Raw genomic sequence first — 24,613 nt, forward strand, 5'->3', positions numbered from 1 at the left:
TGTCCACCACCAACACCACCACATCCACCACCACGTCCACCACCACCACATCCACAACCTCCACATACACAACCACCACATACACAACCACCACCTCCACTACATCCATCACCACTATGTCCATCACCACTACATCCACCACCACTAAGTCCACCACCACCATTACCACCACCACCACCACCACATCCACCACCACCACATCCACCACCACCACGTCCACCACGTCTACCACCACGTCCACCACCACCATGTCCACCACCACTACCACGTCCACCGCCACCACGTCCACCACTACCACGTCCACCACTATCACATCCACCACCACCACGTCCACCACCATCACCATGTCCACCACCACCACGTCCACCACCACCACATCCACCACCACCACCATGACCACCACCATGTCCACCACCAACACCACCTCATCCACCTCCACCACCACCGCATCCACCACCACCACGTCCACCACATCACGTCCACCACGTCCACCACATCTATCACCACCAAGTCCACCACCACCACTACCACCATGTTTACAACCACCATGCCCACCACCACCACCACCACCACCACGTCCACCACGACGTCCACCGCCACCATGTCCGCCACCACCACGTCTACCACCACCACCACACCCACCTCCACCACCACCACCACCATGTCCACCGCCACTACCACCACCATGTCCACCACCACGTCTACCACCACCACACCCACCACGTCCACCACCACCATGTCCACCATGACCACCACGTCTGCCACCACCATGTCCACCACCAACACCACCACATCCACCACCACATCCACCACGTCCACCATCACCACGTCCACAGCCACCACATCCACAACTACCACCTCCACCACCACCAAAACATCCGCCACCACTACGTCCACCACCACTAAGTCCACCACCAACATGTCGACCACCACCACGTCCACCACCACCACACCCACCTCCACCACCACCACGTCCACCACCGCATCCACCACCACTGCGTCCACTACCACCACCATGTCCACCACCAACACCACCACATCCACCACCACATCCACCACCATCACAACGTCCATCACCACCACGTCCACCACCAACACGTCCACCACCACCACATCCACCACCACGTCCACCATCACCATGTCCACCGCTACCACCGCCATGACCACCACTACCATGTCCACCACCAACACCACCACATCCACCACCACGTCCACCACCACCACGTCCACAACCACCACATACACAACCGACACATACACAACCACCACCTCCACTACATCCATCACCACTATGTCCATCACCACTACGTCCACCACCACTAAGTCCACCACCACCATGTCCACCGCCACCATTTCCACCACCACACCCACCACCACCACGTCCACCACCACCACGTCCACCACCACCATGTCCACCACATCCACCAATACGTCCACCACCACTATGTCCACCATCACTATGTCCACCACTACCATGTCCAGCACCAACACGCCCACCACCACCACCATGCCCACCACCACACCCACCTCCACCATGTCCACCACCACCATTACCACCACCACCACATACACCACTACCATATCCACCACCACCACGTCCACCATGTCGACCACAACGTCCACCACCACCATGTCCACCACCACCACATCCACCACTACCACATCCACCACTACCACATCCACCACCACCACGTCCACCGCCACCAGCATGTCCACCACCACCACGTCCACCACCACCACATCCACCACCACCACCACCATGACCACTACCATGTCCACCACCAACACTACCTCATCCACCTCCACCACCACCACATCCACCATGTCGACCACCACCACGTCGACCACCACCACGTCCACCACCACCAAGTCCACCACCACCACTACCACCATGACCTCAACCACCATGCCCACCACCACCACGTCCACCACCACCACGTCCACCACTATGTCCACCACCACCATGTCCACCACCACCACATCCACCACCACCACCACCACGTCCACCACCACCATGTCTACCACATCCACCAACACGTCCACCACCACTATGTCCACCATCACTATGTCCACCACCACCATGTCCAGCACCACCACGCCCACCACCACCACCACACCCACCTCCACCATGTCCACCACCACCATTACCACCACCACCACCACCACATCCACCACCACCACATCCACCACCACCACGTCCACCACGTCTACCACCATATCCACCACCACCATGTCCACCACCACTACCACGTATACCACCACCACATCCACCACTACCACGTCCACCACTACCACTTCCACCACCACCACGTCCACCGCCACCACCATGTCCACCACCACCAAGCCCACCACCACCACATCCACCACCACCACCACCACCATGACCACCACCATGTCCACCACCAACACCACCTCATCCACCTCCACCACCACCACATCCACCACCACCACGTCCACCACCATCACGTCCACCACCACCACGTCCACCACATCTATCACCACCAAGTCCACAACCACCACTACCACCATGTTCACAACCACCATGCCCACCACCACCACCACCACCATGTCCGCCACCACCACATCTACCACCACACCCACCTCCACCACCACCATGTCCACCGCCACTACCATCACCACCACCATGTCCACCACCACCACGTCTACCACCACCACACCCACCTCCACCACCACCACGTCCACCACCACCATGTCCACCATGACCACCACGTCTACCACCACCATGTCCACCACCAACACCACCACATCCACCACCACATCCACCACGTCCACCATCACCACGTCCACAACCAACACATCCACAACCACCACCTCCACCACCACCAAAACATCCGCCACCACTACGTCCACCACCACTAGGTCCACCACCAACATGTCGACCACCACCACGTCCACCACCACCACACCCACCTCCACCACCACCACGTCCACCACCGCATCCACCACCACTGCGTCCACCGCCACCACCATGTCCACCACCAACACCACCACATCCACCACTATCACAACGTCCATCACCACCACGTCCACCACCAATACGTCCACCACCACCACATCCACCACCACGTCCACCATCACCATGTCCACCGCTACCACCGCCATGACCACCACTACCATGTCCACCACCAACACCACCACATCCACCACCACGTCCACCACCACCACATCCACAACCTCCACATACACAACCACCACATACACAACCACCACCTCCACTACATCCATCACCACTATGTCCATCACCACTACATCCACCACCACTAAGTCCACCACCACCATTACCACCACCACCACCACCACATCCACCACCACCACATCCACCACCACCACGTCCACCACGTCTACCACCACGTCCACCACCACCATGTCCACCACCACTACCACGTCCACCGCCACCACGTCCACCACTACCACGTCCACCACTATCACATCCACCACCACCACGTCCACCACCATCACCATGTCCACCACCACCACGTCCACCACCACCACATCCACCACCACCACCATGACCACCACCATGTCCACCACCAACACCACCTCATCCACCTCCACCACCACCGCATCCACCACCACCACGTCCACCACATCACGTCCACCACGTCCACCACATCTATCACCACCAAGTCCACCACCACCACTACCACCATGTTTACAACCACCATGCCCACCACCACCACCACCACCACCACGTCCACCACGACGTCCACCGCCACCATGTCCGCCACCACCACGTCTACCACCACCACCACACCCACCTCCACCACCACCACCACCATGTCCACCGCCACTACCACCACCATGTCCACCACCACGTCTACCACCACCACACCCACCACGTCCACCACCACCATGTCCACCATGACCACCACGTCTGCCACCACCATGTCCACCACCAACACCACCACATCCACCACCACATCCACCACGTCCACCATCACCACGTCCACAGCCACCACATCCACAACTACCACCTCCACCACCACCAAAACATCCGCCACCACTACGTCCACCACCACTAAGTCCACCACCAACATGTCGACCACCACCACGTCCACCACCACCACACCCACCTCCACCACCACCACGTCCACCACCGCATCCACCACCACTGCGTCCACTACCACCACCATGTCCACCACCAACACCACCACATCCACCACCACATCCACCACCATCACAACGTCCATCACCACCACGTCCACCACCAACACGTCCACCACCACCACATCCACCACCACGTCCACCATCACCATGTCCACCGCTACCACCGCCATGACCACCACTACCATGTCCACCACCAACACCACCACATCCACCACCACGTCCACCACCACCACGTCCACAACCACCACATACACAACCGACACATACACAACCACCACCTCCACTACATCCATCACCACTATGTCCATCACCACTACGTCCACCACCACTAAGTCCACCACCACCATGTCCACCGCCACCATTTCCACCACCACACCCACCACCACCACGTCCACCACCACCACGTCCACCACCACCATGTCCACCACATCCACCAATACGTCCACCACCACTATGTCCACCATCACTATGTCCACCACTACCATGTCCAGCACCAACACGCCCACCACCACCACCATGCCCACCACCACACCCACCTCCACCATGTCCACCACCACCATTACCACCACCACCACATACACCACTACCATATCCACCACCACCACGTCCACCATGTCGACCACAACGTCCACCACCACCATGTCCACCACCACCACATCCACCACTACCACATCCACCACTACCACATCCACCACCACCACGTCCACCGCCACCAGCATGTCCACCACCACCACGTCCACCACCACCACATCCACCACCACCACCACCATGACCACTACCATGTCCACCACCAACACTACCTCATCCACCTCCACCACCACCACATCCACCATGTCGACCACCACCACGTCGACCACCACCACGTCCACCACCACCAAGTCCACCACCACCACTACCACCATGACCTCAACCACCATGCCCACCACCACCACGTCCACCACCACCACGTCCACCACTATGTCCACCACCACCATGTCCACCACGACCACGTCTACCGCCACCACCACACCCACCTCCACCACCACCACATCCACTACCACCACCACCATGTGCACCACCACTACCACCACCACCACCATGTCCACCACGTCTACCACCACCACAGCCACCACCACCACGTCCACCACCACCATGTCCACCACCACCACCACGTCGTCCACCACCACCATGTCCACCACCAACACCACCACATCCACCACCACATCCACCACGTCCACCATCACCACGTCCACAACCACCACCTCCACCACCACCACCACATCCACCACCGCTACGTCCACCACCACTAAGTCCACCACCAACATGGCCACCACCACCACATCCACCACCACCACCACGTCCACCACCGCATCCACCACCACTGCGTCCACCACCACCACCATGTCCACCACTAACACCACCACATCCACCACCATCACAACGTCCATCACCACCATGTCCACCACCAACACGTCCACCACCACCGTGTCCACCACTGCGTCCACCACCACCGCATCTACCATGTCCACCACCATGTCCACCACCAACACCACCACCTCCACTACCATATCCACCACCACATCCACCACCACCACATCCACCACCACCACATCCACCACATCCACCACCACTATGTCCACCACCACCATGTCTACCACCACCATGTCCTCCACCACCACACCCACCTCCACCACCACCACCACGTCCACCACGTCTAACACCACCACATCCACCACTACCACATCCACCACCACCATGTCTACCACCACCACCACAGCCCCCACCACTTCCACCACGAGGCCACCTCACTCTATCTACCTATCGCCCTCACTCTATCTATCTATCGCCCTCACTATATCTATCTATCGACCTCACTCCATCTGTCTCCCTCACTCTATATATCTGTCGCCCTCAATCTGTCTATCGCCCTCACTCTATCTATCTTTCGCCCTCACTCGATTTATCTATCTATCTATCGTCCTCACTCTATCTATCTATCTATCGCTAGCAGACTCCCGCAGGATTACCACCACACCCTCCTCCACCACCACCACGTCCACTACCAACACCACCATGTCCACCACCACTACCACCACCACCACATCCACCACCACCACATCTACGTCCACGATCACCACCACCACATCCACCACCACTACGTCCACCACCACCATGTCCACCACTACTACGTCCACCACCACCATGTCCACCACCATCATGTCCAGCACTACCACACCCACCTCCACCACCACCACCACGTCCACCACCACCACACCCACCACTACCACCACTAAGTCCACCACCACTACCACCACCACCACATCCACCACCACCATGTTCACTACAACCACTTCCACCACCACATCCACAACTACCACATCCACCACCACTACGTCCACCACCACCGTTTCCACCACCACACCATGTCCACCACCACCACCACACCCACCACCACCACAGCATCCACCACCACCATCACATCCACCACCAGTCCATCACCACCATGTCCAATACCACCACGTCCACAACCACGACGTCCACAATCACCATCTCCACCACCACCACATCCACCACCACTACATCCACATCCACTACATCCACCAACACCATGTCCGCCACCACCACGTCCACCACCACCACCACACCCACCTCCACTACCACATCCACCACCACCACCATCATGTCCACTACTACCACCACCACCACCATGTCCACCACCACTACGTCCACCACCACCAAACCCACCTCTTCCAACACACCCACCTCTTCCACCACCACGTCCACCACCACCACATCCACCACCACCACCACCTCCGCCACCACTTTTACCACTACCACATCCACCACTTCCACCACCACCACGCACACCACCACACGTCCACCACCACAACCCCCACCACTATGTCCACCACCACCATGTCCACCACATCCACCACCATGTCCACCAAAACCATGTCCACCACATCCACCACCACCATGTCCAGCACCACCACGGCCACCACCACATCCACCACGAGGCCACTACCACGTCCACCACCACCACCATGTCTAACTCCACCACCACCACATCCACTACCACCACCACATCCATCACCAAGTCCACCACCACATCAACCACCACCACCATGTCCACCACCACGTCCACCACCACATCCACCACCACCACCATGTCCACCACCACAACATCCACCACATCCACTACTACCACGTCCACCACCACCACGTCCACTACCGCCACATCCACCACCACCACGTCCACCACCACTGCATCCCCCATGTCCACCACCACCACGTCCACCACCACATCTACCACCACACCCACCACCACCTCCACCACCACGTCCACAACCACCACCACCTCTACCACCACTTCCACCACCACCACATCCACCACCACTATGTCCACCACCACCATGTCCACCACCCCCATGTCCTCCACCACGTCCACCACCACCACCACCACACCCACCTCCACCACCACCACGTCCACCACCACCATGTCCACCACCACCACATCCACCACCACCACGTCCACCACCACGGTCACCACCACGTCCACCACAAGGCCACCTCACTCTATCTATCTATCTATCGCCCTCACTCAATCTATCTATCGCCCTCACTCTATCTATTGCCCTCACTCTATCTATCTATCTATCTATCTATCTATCTATCTATCTATCTATTTATCTATCGCCATCACTCTATCTATCTATCACCCCTCACTCTATCTATCGCCCTCACTCTATCTATCGCCCTCACTCTATCTATTGCCCTCGATCTATCTATCTATCTATCTATCTATCTATCTATCTATCTATCTATCTATCTATCTATCTATCTATCTATCTATCTATCTATCTATCTATTTATCTATCTATCTATCTATCTATCTATCTATATATCGCCCTCACGCTATCTATCTATCGCCCTCAATCTATCTATCTCCCTCACTCTATCTATTGCCCTCACTCTATCTATCTATCGCCCTCACTCTATCCATCTATCGCCCGCACTCTATCTATCGCCCTCACCCTATCTATCGCCCTCACCCTATCTATCGCCCTCACTCAATTTATCTATTGCCCTCACTCTATCTATTGCCCTCACTCTATCTATCTATCGCCCTCACTCTATCTATTTATTGTCCTCACTCTATCTATCTGTTGCACTCACTCTATCTATCTGTTGCCCTCACTCTATCTATCACCCTCACTCTATCTATCACCCTCACTCTATCTGTCTATCTATTGCACTCACTCTATCGCCATCACTCTATCTATCGATCGCCCTCACTTTATCTGTCTATCTATATATCGCCCTCACTCTATCGCCCTCACTCTATCTATCTATCTATCTATCTATCACCCTCACTCTATCTATCTATCGCCCTCACTCTATCTGTCTATCTATATATCGCCCTCACTCTATCTATCTATCTATCTATCTATCTATCTATCTATCTATCTATCTATCTATCTATCTATCTATCTATCTATCTATCGCCCTTACTCTATCTATCTATCGCCCTCACTCTATCTATCTATCGCCCTTCCTCTATCTACCTATCGCCCTCACCACAACATCACTATGCGCTACCACAGCATCACTGAACACCACATCATCACTCGTCGCCACCACATCACTCAGAGCCACCACAGCATCAATCTGTGCAACCATTCAACAACAACTGGTTCAAATATGTTCTCTCAATGTTTCAAGCTTTATTACAAATGTCACAAAAAGATGTTAATATTTCACTTCTGTTCTTGGATTTTCGTCACAATAAAATACACTGAACATAATCTTCACAAAAGTTATTTACAAAAGTTTAAGCTATTGCCATTATAAATTACAATAGCTTTTATTTAAGTATTAATTATTAAAAATAAATAAAAGCCATTGTTATTTGTAATATCAATACATCTAAGTCACGTAAATACAACACATATTGCATTACAAATGCTATAGGTGTCACATTTGCGAAAGTTAAAACTATTGGCATTGTAAATGACAAAGCTATTAATTTCGCTATTTTGAAAACCAACACATAAATAAAAAATGTGTTATTTACAATACCAATAGCTCAAACTTTCCTAATGCGAGACCTATTGCATTGCAAATGCTTGTTTTGCCTTTGTCACCCCGAGTGGGACAGGTATGCTCAGATTTATAACATTCCTGTATTCATTCCAAGCAAAATAGACAAAAGATTATCACTGAACGTGTTTTTGCTTTATCTTACTTATCAAAGATATTCATTATCCATTTCAAAAATAAAAACACTTGACAGAAACGTGTATTTGATAAGATAGGAATTCATCCCTTGTTACATGCGCAGTAACACGTCTTCAAACTGAAATGAAAAAGGGGTCTCTGTGCTGGAAGACATGATCCTTACAACACAGTTTGCTGTCGATGGTGATCCCAAGGTTACTGGCGCGGGTGATGGGTAAGTGTGTGGGTCTCAGTTCGGCCAACCACCAGTTGCAATTCCTTGGTGAGGAAAATCACCAAGAGAGCAATGTCACCGAGTCATATTTCGTACATTTCCCCTGCTTTGGAGTCTCGTGCAGATGTTTGTCACATGTAAATGACAGTGGAGAGGGACTTATCTGCTGACCTTAGAATGACCTTGGATCATGAACATCATTTTAGTTTGAGTGAGTCCTCTCAGGGCCAACATTGGTGATTTCAGTTTGAAGCACTTACACTGGCTGGGCACCAATGACCCGTTATGAGACCGTGTTTATATATACATAATAGTCAGTTGTCGTGCTCTGGGATGTGCCACGTTTGCACAGAAGTGATGTCACCGTTACACTGAGAAGCAGGACCACAATCTGAGCCACTTGGATGGCATTGAAAACCGTAAACGAGGGACCCTCTTCCATCTCCACTGTGCCTGTAGGGTTAGAAAACAAATACCAGTCATTTCTAGTTCAATGTCTTTTTAGTTTTCAAAAAGTTCAATTATGTTGAATAGTTACAAGGTTCTGACCTTGCTTTACATAATTACTTTTGCAAACATCCATTATCTAGGAGGATAGAAACATACAGCCTCATTCACAAAGGTGTTTTTTTCAGACTCGTTTTAACTTCGTTCACTCTTCACGAAACCTGAGCTTACGCTTCTAAGTGGATTGATTGAAATGTTATTTCACAAAGTACCGTGTTTTTATACTTGGTATTCACAAACGTACTTACAGTCCACCTGTGGCTAACAGCAGAGCTTTACTCCTGACAAGGGCAGGTGTAGGCCTCAACCCAGGTTAGTGATGTGACAGAATTACAAAGCAAATGGTTCCAAAAGCACTTGTGAGCCACATTTAGACATGTGTAAATACACACGTACTGCATTTACTCTTAAGTAATTTTACGTATGATAACAACATACTTAACAAACATTTACACAGAGTTTAATGGAAAACTACGACTGCTAAAGGTTCCCTGGAGGAGTCCTGGAATCCACTGTGGACTCCATACATGTCTGAAATGTAGTTTAAGCTAAGATTAAGCTACAAGGGCTACAATAACAGCTAGAACAGTTTTCTAACCTCTGGTTGTGATGCCCCTCATGTTATCTTTGTTTGAGATAGAATGTACAGTGCAGATGTTGTCGCCGCTGCCATATATGCCACCCAGAGCCTTTCCCTGCTTCTCTTTTGCAACCTCTGCTCGCCCCCCCCTGCAATAAGAGCCAATAGTAAAGGTTCAGATATGGAGGGGAGTGCATTTCTGATTGCCTCCATTTCACAAATCAGAACAGGACCCTCACCCCACCACAGACATACTGAAGGCCAGGGATGCGGTGGCACCACAGACACATCCGTGTTCTCTCTTCGGGAACAGAATCTGCCCTATTCTCTAGTTTGCACATGGATTGGACTTTGTTCTGCTCCACATGTGGACTAAGAGGAGCTGGTTTCATCCTATTCACATTTCAATAAACAATTTCTTCAACTCCCCCCCCCACCCATGTACACATGAACCTTGGATCATCGCTATGCCTTGCAGCTGGGGGCATCATAAGTGACGAGTGTGTGCACCAGCGTCCTAATGTCGATGTGTATCAGCCGAGGCTCCTTTATGAGCAGAGATGGAAGCTGCATGACGAGTACGGATTATTCTTATGGTTTCCTACGCTGAGTTAGTCCAAACGTTTGGCTCGCACAACAAATGTGCAAGAGATGCTCTGATGAGTAGCCCACCTAACCACCACTGAATAGTGGGCAGGAAGGTGAGGAATGAGACCAGAGGACTCTGGGGCATATTATCAAGAAAGGGCGATATATTATCGCCGCTTTTATTGGCAGGAAACTGCAGCTAAAGCAGCGATAATGTGCTTGATAAAATGCCCTTGAGAATTCCAATGAAAGCCCATGTTCTGGTGTTAGCATGGGCTTCTATTGGAATTCTCTACGGCATATTATCAAGCCCATTACCGTTGTTTTAGCGCCCGTTTCCTGCCACTAAAGCAGCGATAATTTTAACGCCGTTCCTTGATAATATGCCCCTCTGTCTTTAGGGGTTTCCATTTAGGATCATGTGCAGATACCCGGGCCCTGGTGCCCTGGAGAAGGACACTCAAGGATCTTGATATTTGCTGTAGTTGGCAGCTTCAGATGCAATGGTTCATGATCCAAGGCATTGAACATGGTTCCCAAAGGACTGACATATACATCGGCCTCCCTGTGGTTAAGAAGCGTTGGCTCAAGAATTTTCAGCCACCAGGTTCTTGATATCTCAATGTATTTCCTGTGTTGAGGGAGGGGCATGTTCAATGACTTGGGTCCTGAATCCACGGCCCCAGAATAGCCAATCTTGCTTCATTGATCTGATGAACCATGGTTTTCACACCTTAATAGGGAAAGGACTGGACCAGAGACATAACCCATGACTGTCTTCATTTAAGGAGTAAAACCAAATCTGTTAGACTGTGAAGAAAGCAGATCTGTGGTGTTGAACATTGGTGAGATGGAGGTGTGCTTAGTACCAGCTTTAAAATGCTAGCGGCTGAGATCCAGGTGTCAGTGCTACCATGAGGCACTTTGTGCTGCTAAGTCCAACTGTGACTGAAGATAGAGTTCAACAGCCCGGACCAACCATGGGTAAGCTCTGGAGCACCCTGCACGATGAAGAAATGCACCAACATCTTGAAAGGTATCAGTTGTCTGCTCCTCACTGCTCTAAACTAGGTAAGGGTGACCTACCCATTGTCTTGCCTAATAACGGAGAAACCTCTCTCCCTCTTGGAGAAAAAAATCCTCTTTAACTTGAATGAAGTGCTTGATCAGACACTTATTTTCAAAAAAATATCCTTTCATGACGCAACCACCCTTCTCCGACCTTGGAATGCTTCAGTATCAATCCCTGTTTAGAAGTTAGTTTTGGTAAATTAAGATATAAACTTGATTGATATGAGGTCATGTTTCCTCTGAGGCTAATTTCACCTCACACAATTTTAGGGTGTTACTAATGGCCAGTAGAAAACAAAAACAAGCAAAGGGTCCCTCTGGGCTTTAGTTAGCTGTGCAACCTCCCACACTGTCCTACCGAGAGTGAATGGTAAATGCAGTGTCTCTGTAAGTGACAGCTCTGATTATTGGGAAGACTGATACTTTTTAAGCAAATGAGGAATTCACACCGGGAAAGGAGTAATTCCATCCCTGTCATTTTTTTACATTACAGGAGCTATGTAGCTTTGGCAAATGTTTTGACTTCAACCTTCCAAAAATGTACCAATAGTCTCTTTTTTCAGAAAAAGGCATATATCAGAGGATATGCTTTCCAGTTTCTTACCGAGTGGCATGTCGAAGTTGTTAAGTCCCAAAAATTGACAATGTTTGGATGTCTATTTAATACTTGTTTCAAGCTCACTGGCCCGGATGACCCAATACATATATCTCCTACTCTGTTTGAAGCTGTCTACAGTAGGCCTGGGTGGTGAACTCAGCTCCATTTGCAAAGTTTGGAGAGTGTTCTGCACTCTTGCCAACTTAATGTTGAGAAAAATCTAATGCTACACCCCCACCTAGCGAGATTTTTCAACATTGGTTGTCACAGAGGGTCACGACCGCTCACATTCAGAAACCATCCGTTTGCGTTGAGGAAGCTGGTGCTCGTGTATCTACTCAAGAGGCAGAAAGAAGCAACGTTCTCTTGCACTGCGCATGGTGCAGGTTGCGTGTTTTTAGCGTGGGACAAGCACCCAGTGCTAAAAATCAGTACAAACTAGGCGACCTAACGCACTCCACTGCTTGCGACTCCGCCCAGTTCTAATCTATAGCAGATGATAAATAAATTTAGCTTATGCATGATCACACATCTTCCACCTCCACCTATACCTATTTCCCAATTCCTGTAATCATTCATCGAAATATATACGAAACATAAACAAATAAAAAACATTCCCACTGTACAAACACACTAAACAAGCCCCCTCTCTGGTATCATCCACAGTAAGGGAGATTGTTGCAAAAATACATCTTCAGCAGTGTTACCAATAGTTAATTAGCTAAAAGAGTGAGCCATATGTTTTTGAGTATCAGTCCCAGTTCTGCCAAATTAATCTGAGAAACGTATATTGTAAACATCTTTATAGTAGGGATGTTTTGCTATCACTCCACACCAGCTCCAATGCCTGTCCGCACCGACTGGACCTGTCCTCATGGAAGGGCCCTGTTAGTTGCCGGGACTGTAAAAAACCTTCCCTTTCTCGCAAATTTCTTCACTCATAGATGGCAGTAGAGATTTGCGGGGGGGGCTGAATAACGCAAGGTCTATGTCTAAGCACGCACTTAACATCTATGATCTGATAACTGAAAGCGACCTAGACTGTCTCTTCATTACAGAAACTCGGCTTAAACCATGGAGTAACCCTGATATAGTACATGCCTTACCGGCAGGCTATCGTATTCAAAGGTTGGATAGAGAGGAACAACGAGGGGGGGGGGGGGTTTAGCCATTATTCATCGGGAAACCTTGATTTGCTCTATGACCGAGACTCTGGATTTTAAAGGAGCTGAGTGTATGGGGTTCAATATTAAGATCAATGACTCTTTTACATTCGCACGGGCTCTGGTCTATCGCCACCCAGGCTCTTATAAGGACTTTTTGTAAAGAATTGGGGATGCACTCAGTAACTTAGCACTTAGATTTTCTAATTTTACGTTACTTGGGGATATAAATTTCCACTTGGACTCCGCCACAGACCCAGCAGCTACCTCATTTAAAGACACAATGGACGTGCTTCGTCTATCAACACTTACCCTAAATACTACTCATAGGGCAGGACACATTCTAGATTGTATCTGCTCCAATCTCGACACACTTAAAGTTGGCTGCCCTATGGTTCAGACATGGTCAGACCACGCACTGATCCCTTTTAACCTCTCATTTGGAGGTGGTATGAAGGGCAAACAGTCAGGAAAGAGCATACAGGCCAGAAATGAGGGATGGAAAGTAATCATTGGCCACCCGGACCTGATCTCGATGGCCAGTGACTGCAGGCCTCCAATGACAGGAAATCCGGAAACTGATAATAACAGATTCAGGGAATGGATGTCTGCGCTCAAAGTTAAAGCTGGTCCTGCTAAGGTTAGGAATAGGCCTAACCATAAGAGAGTATCTGCCCCATGGCTCAATCAGTCACTAAAAGAAAAACAAGGAGAAGTACGAAGGGCTGAACGTAGGTGGCGGAAAGAGTATCAAGAGGAGGAACGCTGTAGTTACAAAGCAGCTAGAAGTGTATATCATGCACTGATAAAAAAGGCAAAAATCAGCTTCTACACAACAGCTATTGAAGCGGCAAACAATAAACAAAAATCTATCTTTAAGATAGTGTAGGGCTTTACCAACCCTAAAATATTAGTACAGGAAATTCCACCCTCTGAAAACCTCTGTAACACAATTGCGGATTATTTTGAGCAAAAAGGTCAGGGCCTCACTAAGAATTTTGTGATTCCTGACAAAGATTTGTGTGAAGCCAGCAGCAGGATTAGTATGCCCACGAACCTTATGGCGACTTTCCGGCCAATTAACTTGGAGAAAACCCGCCAGGCAATATTGGCGACCAAATCAGGATCACCATTTGACCCATGCCCCCCCCCGTTGCTTCTACATGCGCTCGTAGACACTATAACTCCTGCAATTAATAATAACATAAATACGTCATTGGCCACAGCAATTATTCCCTTAGAATGGAAATTGGCGGCGATCAAACCTCTGCAGAAAAAACAACTACCCGACCCTACTACACTGTCCAACCTTCGACCGATCTCACTGCTCCCTGTACTATGTAAAGTAACAGAGTCCTTCGTGAATAAACAAGTCACAAAGTTCCTGGAAGATAACTATGCCTGGCACTCAAACCAATCAGGTTTTAGAGCTCAACACTCTACAGGGTCAGCTCTATTGTTTACCACCGATACCATCCGAATGGCGCTGCACCAGGATAAGAAGGCTGTCTTGATATTATTAGATCTGTCGGCAGCATTCGACATGGTCTCACATAACATCTTGATTGACCGGCTAGCAACATCTGGCATAACTGGAAAGGTACTGGACTGGATTAAGAACTTCCTAAGTGACAGGCGGCAAGTGGTCACCTTGGGCGAATTCTGTTCAAAGGAAAAAATACTCACGACCGGAGTACAGCAGGGATCTAGTTTAAGCCCGACACTCTTTAATGTGTACACCACCCCCCGATCAGGTTTATATCGTCCTTTAGAATAGATGTGGGTGCTTATGCGGACGATACACAACTCATCCTAGTCCTCGATAAAGATTCAAAGGACTGGGAAGAAAACCTTAAATGGGGCCTGACGGCGACATTGGACTGGATGGGGAAGAACCATTTAAAATGTAACACGGGCAAAACTGAAATCATGTTAATGGGCCCGTAAAACGACTCTGTCCCCAAGCTATGGTGGCCGGAAAATGCAGAGGTACCGCCGCATACAACCAATACGGCACGTAATTTAGGTATCAAGTTTGATGCCGCTCTGACGTTCAAACAACAGGCATTAGCGGTAGCAGGCACCTGATTTAATGTCATCAAGGGACTAAGAACATTCTTTGACCTACTTCCTTTGTCAGCCAGGAAAATGGTAGTAGTCGCTCTCGTAACTTCGAGACTTGACTATTGCAATAGCCTATATGCGGGAACTAATAAGGCGGTCACGTACAGGTTGCAGATGGTGCAACACGCAGCGGCCAGGCGGGTGCTGAAATGGCCAAAGAAATCCTCTGCATCTGCCGCATTAAATACCCTGCACTGGCTACCAGTAATTAAACGGGTCCTTTTTAAGATCCTGCTAATTACCTTTAGAGCCTTCCACTCTCGGGGGCCAAAGTACATTCAAAGGAGGTTCTCACGGTACCATCCTTTGAGTGCCTTGAGGTCCTCCAATGCTAATCTGTTGTCTGTCCCTGCCTTCAGACTCAGTTCGAGAGGCGGCAAATCCTTGCCTGTACTAGGGTCAAAGGCATGGAATAAACTCCCCCCTCATCTGCGTGACATGGAACAAGAATCAGAGTTCCGAAAGGCACTGAAAACCTGGATCTTTAATCTCCCTGATACCCGCGCCAGAGCACTAGTATGACCGTCCATGGCTGGACCTTTATTTATTTATTTATTTTTAGAGTTTTATATAGCGCGAACTTGAACCGATTAGGTTATCAGAGCGCTTTACATAGCACCAGTTCCGTTACATGTTATCATAGTATTTTACATAGCATCAGTTACAAATACATAAAGAGCACATTACTTTTTGTTCTAATGAATAGGGTATCTCTTCACACGAGGGAAGGTATACACCTGGCTTTGCTCCGACAGTCACACAGGCAACTAGTCGTTAAAGCTATATCTCTAAACACAGGGAAGGGATACACTAGGGTAGTTCTAGTGAATAGGGTATCTCTTCACACGAGGGAAGGTATACACCTGGCTGTACTCCGACAGTCACACAGGCAACTAGTCAAAGTATTTTACATAGAATCAGTTACAAATACATAAAGAACACATTACTTTTTGTTCTAATGAATAGGGTATCTCTTCACACGAGGGAAGGTATACACCTGGCTATACTCCGACAGTCACACAGGCAACTAGTCGTTAAAGCTATATCTCTAAACACAGGGAGGGGATACACTTGGATACAATCTACAAATCACATAGGATCCTAGTCATTAGAGTTATCTTCAATCTACACAGGAGGGATATGACTGGGAATATCCAAAGGGTCACATAGGAGTGGTAGAGAATATAAAGGTCCACGGCACACACTAGTGATAAGAGTCAACTAAATACACAAAGGAAGGGATATGACTGGTTAAACTCTAATAGACGCATAGGGGTGGTGTATGGTGCAGGGACTTCAGCGAATACCAAAGCTTAGCATTGTTACAATAGGTAAAAGATGCAATCACAGCATAGAGGAATGGTGGGTGGGATGCTAGAGTCCAGCGAGAACTGTCCGAAGAGCAGCAGCAAAGTGTCATTCAGGGTAGCACGCAGGTCGAGCAGTTCCGGAGGGAAGGTGGGAACCCAGGGGGGAGATGAAGAAGGAAGTCCAGGAGAGAAGGTGGAAGCCCAGGTGGGGGACGAAGTTGGAAGCTAGCCGCAGGTGCGTCGCTATCCTGGAGAGCATGTGGTCATCCCGCTCGGTGGGCGCGAGAGTGCGCAGGGTGGTGGAGGTGTTGGTGCGGTCACGCGTTGGCCATGGGGCACTGCCCAGGCATGTTAAGAGCAGTGGTGGCCATCCTCGCTCTGCGGTCACTGGCGGCCGCCATCCAAGGACCAGGCGAGTTGCAAGGAGGGTGGTGCGAGGGGGAGCCGCTGCAGCACTATGTTAGCGGGAGGCTCCGCTAGGAATCAGCGAGCAGCCAGTGATCCTACCTCCCGGGTTGTTGTCGTCGGGTGGCAGAGCAAGCGTCCGGCAGATCGCAGATGCAGGCGAGGGTCACCGCCAGGGATCCCTGAAGAGGGCTCACCCCCACAGGCAAGAGATACAGAGAGAGCCTGCGGGGTCGCCCCTGGGAGAGGCAGCAAGCGCTGGGGCCAGGTGGTCAAGCAAAGGCGCCGATCGTTAGCTGGGAGTCACACCGGGCCGCCATTTGAAGGTCAGGCAGGCGGGGGAAGGCAGATTCTAGCCGGGGCCACCCCCGGTGTCTTGCCGCTACAGAGGCCCCCGGAGACTATCCTCAAATAGAGGCAGCCCCTGCATTCCTCCTATTTCACCCATCAGCGTACCTCCCATAGAGAGTTGAGGTCATCGGCGCTCTCATCAGGGCTCCGGCCGCCATTTTGCCCGCGGCCGTCCTCTCCTCGCGTCTCCTCCCAGATCCAGCTACAGCGGCGCCAGGGGCGATCGGAGCAGCCCCGCGGGTGCCCTGCACCTTCCGCTTCCTATGGGTGCCGAGAACAGCCCCCGGGCCACTGGGGAACCGGCAAACCCAGCTCCCGAGCAGCGCCAGAGCCGGGAGCCGAGAAGGAACCCGACCGCCCGACTCGGCTCCGCCCACTACTCACTGAAAGCAGTCTGACCAGTGTCTTAGATCTTCCTGGTGGATCACTGAAAGAATATCGACTGAAAGAATATCGACTACCCAAAATATCGTTGAGAAAATATCGACACTCAAAATATCGAGTTTCTATCTACAAACAGGTAAGTACAAAAATATCGACTACAAAATATCGTTTACAAAAATATCGTTGTAAAAAATATCGACTTTACTAAAAACAATGTTTAATTACATTAATATAAAAAATTAATTACTAAAATATAATTAACAATACTTAAAATAACTTTTCATAATTAAATAATTAATGAAAGTAAAAAAATAATGTTTTTTTCATCATATTTCTTAAAACATATATATATAGTAACAAAATTTAATTAAATAATAGGCAATATTGTATATGTACCCCAAAAACCCAAAACTGACCCTGAACCCTAAAAATACCCCTTTACCCAAAAAATGAAAACTGACCCTGAACCCTAAAAATACCCCTTTACCCAAAAACTGAAAACTGACCCTGAACCCTAAAAATACCCCTTTACCCAAAAACTGAAAACTGACCCTGAACCCTAAAAATACCCCTTTGCCCAAAAACTGAAAACTGTCCCTGAACCCTAAAAATACCCCTTTACCCAAAAACTGAAAACTGACCCTGAACCCTAAAAATACCCCTTTGCCCAAAAACTGAAAACTGACCCTGAACCCTAAAAATACCCCTTTGCCCAAAAACTGAAAACTGACCCTGAACCCTAAAAATACCCCTTTACCCAAAAACTGAAAACTGACCCTGAACCCTAAAAATACCCCTTTAATTTAACATAATTAGCAATTAATCAATTAAATTAAAGTAATTACCAATTACATTTTAATTAATTAAAAAATATTTTTTAATTAACAATTATTTAAATAATACTACCAATTATTAAATTTACATATTTAATTAATTATAATTAAATTACTTCCCACCCTATTCCCCTATAAACCCACAACCCGCTACAGAAAATACATTATTTTAATTTACATAATTAGCAATTAATCAATTAAATTAAATTAATTACCAATTAAATTGTAAATAATTAACATATATTATTTAATTACCAATTAATTAATTATTACTACCAATTAATAAATTTACATATTTAATTTATTATAATTAAATTACTTCCCACCCTATTCCCCTATAAACCCACAACCCGCTACAGAATAAAATTACACAATAATTAAAAAAAATTATTAATTAAAAATAATAATAAAAAAAATGACACTTTTCACATATAATATAACATAAATACACTATAAATAATTAAATATTATTTAAAAAACTATATTTTTTACTATCTAGATTATATACTTGGATATTTTCACTGTCTATATTATTTACAGTCGATATTACTTCACTTACCTTAAAAACTATATTTTGACTGTCGATATTCTGTCTAGTCGATATTTTCTCCAAACGATATTTAAAACTCGATATTCTTTCCAGTCGATATTTTGGAGTCGATATTATGTCTGTGCACCCTTCCGGGTCAGTATAGGAGCATAGATGCTCCTTGGAGTGACAGTTGTGCGGTATAAATACTGGCTTACATTACATTACATATCCCTGCCCAACAACAGTCACTCCCTCTTTGCCCTCCACTTACCCCTCGGAGTTTCCACCCCCCGCTTCTCTAAATTGTCAGCATCAACCATCATTCAGCAGCAAAGTCTGATGCACTGTTTGGCCTGGTGGCTCTGGGCTTCTGCAGTTGCCCAGCTGACTTCGGAGCACAGGTCTCACGGTCCAATCCCTGGGGCCGGCGGCAGCTCCGCTCAACGACATGTGACTCTGGGCAATAGCTCACTTAATTTCCACGATGGCCCCAGTGCCTTGAGACCCGTAAGGGTGGGCAGTTTGCGCTTTACAAAATACGGATTTAGAGCTCAACCCTCCAACGCTTGTCATCATCTTTGTTAGTTCTGGTATGAAAGGCTCAGTCATGGATCATCTTCACAATCCTCTTTCTAGAAGCACCTTCTGTTGCTTGTAAAAAACACCCAACCTACCGCTTACACCAACACCACTAGGAACCTGCACCTCAAATAAATAACACGATGTCTTTATGAGCCGGTCTTGTAATTCTATCACAAGATTTTAAATAGTCACCAACTTCATCCACTCTGCAGGATTTCGGGGTATTGTAGTCCCATTTCTTGGGACGTACATCATCACATGGGAAACCCTTTCTGTGAAGGTAGGGAATGTGGCCAAATGGCTAGGGCGGTCGACCTTGGAGCTGGGGAACCGGGTTCGAGTCTCGGCAGGGACGCTCAACAGTCTGTGATTCTGGGCAAATCACTTAATCGCCACGTGCCTAGCAAAAATGTATGTGTCTGTCTGTAATGTACCTGGTGAAGCGCTCTGATACCTTCTGGTCTAGTTCGTCCTATATGAAACTCCTCAAAAAAGGTATATTATCACAGGTGGCAACAAAGATCATGAAAATATCTCTATATGCTTATGAGTAGTTGAGCTAAGAGTGTTGATTCAGTTAACCAAGAATACAAAAGTAACACAGTGCCTAGGTAGGCCCTGCTGTCCAGCCCTAGTTCAGGATAAACACTGGACCATCAGAACAAGTATTTGCTATTTGACTCTAGTGGAAGACTCACAGTCCTGTTCATCTCAGGAGCAGTCATCTGGAGGGGGAAACCGTTGCTGAACCTCTTCAAGTTATGATGATTCCTGAAGATATCTACCTGAAGCTGCTCTGCCCTCCAGAGCTCTCCAGGAAAGAACTGTCCTTAGGAGAAGAGTCAAGGTCCACCTGAGGCTGCGGACTGCGTAAAAGACGCTGCAGAGCCAGACCAGGAATCTGGAAGATTCCTACTTACCAAGACCACAATCGTTAAATACAAATATTTGACTTACTGCCGAGGCAATGACCAGAGACCCACAGGAACGTTTAGGAAGGGACTCTGTCTTGTACGCTTGCTCAACTGTTACCATAGTAAAGGTAGCATCTGAGATAGCTTTGAGACTGTGACCTTAGGGTATACTGCTCATGTGTGGCCTGGAGAGCACCAAATCCCTGTCCTGATTCATTCGCCTGGATCCCTCACAGGTGATTGGCTGCGTATAAATACTGATTGATTGAGTCAGTGCAATAAATAAACCCCATTTGGCATCATATTGTAGCAAAAAATGCTGTATTCCAATATGAGAGCAGCGGTAGCTTCTCCCTGACACCTTAGGACTTCTGGCGTTCGATCCGTACATAGTCATAGCCAACCGCGTAGCTGGGGGTGGGGTTCGGTCCGCCCTAGGTGGCACCTTTTTAGAGGCTGCACCTTTTTTGAGGCGGCCGCGCGGGCCGGCACCGACTGTCACTCTGCTCTGGACCAGTGGCCGAGGCCCGTTGCGGCCGCGGCGGCCTCTGTGACTGTAGGCGGCGTGCGCTTACACATCAGCAGCAGAGCAGTCACCCAGCCATCTGATCTGAACTTCTGAAGTTATTAGCACAGAGACAATTTCGTATTTCTAGGGATTGCATTATTTCAATTTGCATGGCATAATAAAGTTAAAATAAATACTACAGTGCAACTGAAATCGGCTTGTTCGCATTCGCAAATCTGTCAACTCATCACCAATCTGTCTGTGACGACCGTTGTTGGCCCCTCCCAGCCTCGCTCACACTAGTCCTCCAGGGCCGTCAATCCAGTGGTAGCGTGCGCGGCGCAAGCGAGTGCAACCAATGACGGCCCTGTAAGGACATTTTTGGCCAGCCCTCGCCACACCGTAGCAGTGTGATGCGTTACGCGCTCATTGTCTCAGCCCCCTGCGCTCGCCCCTCGTCGTGTCGGAGTGCGTGGCAAGACCACCATTCTTTTTGCCCAGCCTGCTGCTTTCTTTTGTGGTGAGCGCCGTGGCACGCACGCAACTCTAAAATAATTAAAGGAGAGGCTTAGTTTGACGAAGATTGATGGTGGAAAAGACAGGCAGAAAAGAGGATAACTTAATTCACACAACTTATACAGACCAATTTAAGATTCAATTATTACGTTATGTGTTAGAGGTTGTACACAGAAAATTATCATATGCTTTTTTTTCCAAAAGACTCAAAAAAAACTTTTGAGTGTTTCACAGTTCTGCTTCAGAGCTGGCCCGGCCTCAACACTATTACCTTCCTATTTAACCCTGAAAAACCTTCGGGTTTGGCTCTTAGGCAAAAAGGCACCCTGTGTATATACAGCGCGCTACTCTGACCATCATTTCTTCATGGTGCTATTATTCAAGTGAATCAGCAGAGAGTGCCGGGCTGCATTCCTGGTGCACATTTTATATGGAAAAGCTCTCTGGACAGAAATGCTTCCTGTGTCGCACTTGTCTTTAAGTACCCTCTTCAGTCTACTGAGATGATTTACTTCTTCAGCAGAAGCCCTGCAATAAGTGAGATTTCAACCATTATCAGAATTGGAGCCAATTCGGAAAAAAGACTTGATGAAGTAGTGGTTGTGAGCCTGAACCTAATGTGTAATTAATTGTATTTAATATTCCATTTACTGCTGTTTTATATGCAATACCAAGCCTATTGTGTTTGAAGTATGAAATATAGTTTCTAAACTTTCCATAAAAGGTCACCTACATCACCCTTGGGCAATGATAAACACCTTTAATATGAAATTACAATAGAGCTTGACAACTGTGCTACTATAATAGATTCTCGGCTTGGTGAACTGGTGTCTGAGAGAGAGAAAGAAAGAAATTAATAAAGAACCGTCCGTCCGTCCAATTACAATCATTGCACCGTGCACGACGGGCGGCACCAAGTTACACTTACTTACCTGTTCCTCCAACAAGCACCCAGACTCGTTTTGCACACTGCCATTAGATTTTGGATCTATGCACTTCTACTGCAGATTAGAATTCCAGTGGCGTAGCTAGAGCTTGTGGCGCCCGGGGCTACCCCTCAGATTGCCGCCCCCTTGGGGGGGGGGGCTGGGGAAAAAGGACAGTGAGCACTTGAAAAATGTCCGAGTCTCCGAGAGACACGTAGTATTGCTGCTAACAGTTACCTCGATCATGCAAGTTACATGCACATACATGACACGGTCAAAGGCTAGATAGATTTGTTGCCATCAGATATTGTAGACACAAAGTGTGATATATAAAAGGGCATATGCATCAATCTATTTTGTTCCTAGAGCAGCCACATAAGCCACGTTCAGTCTGACACTTTTCACACTGTCAATCAGAGCCGAAGAACACCCATTCACATAATCAACCCGAGCAGTGCCTTCCATCAGACTTTTGAATGAGTGCCAGAGACTGCCTCGTATTGGTGGTCCAAGAGGTAATCTCCCAGTCCCAGAAATTCTCTGCCACCAACAGGACAACGCTTCGTCCTCTGAACCATGCTACCAACCCACAGATTTCCATAACTATGTTGACCACTGCACTGCCACTTAATACTACCGCACATCCTCAGTCACCATCACATCATACCATAATCCTCACTCGCATAATACTACTTCACAGCAAAAGACTACCAGCAACCATCACCACTCTGCTACCCACCAACAACACACTAACGCCCCATTTGACCGCCTTAAAATATCTCGGCATCACTTTACCACTATATCATCTCAATACTCTCCCACACCACCACGCTGGCAACCCCACCTCAGCCCTAGACACTCCCCAATCAACACACAACCACCTCAGCACTACCACGTTAGCACATTCCAGCACCACAACACTATTCACTACCACCCAATGCAAATCACAAGTAAGCCAAGCACTACATTTCTCCAACAATATAATCCAACCACATTACAGCATGGCACAGTCGCATAATAAATGCCCTGCTAACCCCGACTGCAGTAAAACTGGTCTAACAATACCACCTTCCTCTATTCCACCACAGTGCTATCACCAATACCACATGATCTGAGAGACCCACATTACCATCTGTCACTACCAAACTACGATTCCCCATCA

The 24,613-nt window shown here is 48.6% G+C and overlaps 1 protein-coding gene across 1 annotated transcript in view; it reads right to left on the reverse strand.

The window, feature by feature from the left end:
• Positions 1-8,996: 8,996 nt before the first annotated feature.
• Positions 8,997-24,613, reverse strand: part of LOC144819261 (complement factor H-like) — a 174,453-nt gene continuing 158,836 nt past the window's right edge. Inside the window, exon 9 of the mRNA XM_078677230.1 lies at positions 8,997-10,012. Within this exon, the coding sequence (XP_078533356.1) occupies positions 9,843-10,012 (170 nt within the window). The 3' untranslated portion in view covers positions 8,997-9,842. The remainder of the gene's footprint in view (positions 10,013-24,613) is intronic.

The sequence above is a fragment of the Lissotriton helveticus genome, chromosome 2_1 (genome assembly GCF_964261635.1).
Source record: "Lissotriton helveticus chromosome 2_1, aLisHel1.1, whole genome shotgun sequence".
Classification (NCBI taxonomy): Eukaryota; Metazoa; Chordata; class Amphibia; order Caudata; family Salamandridae; genus Lissotriton; species Lissotriton helveticus.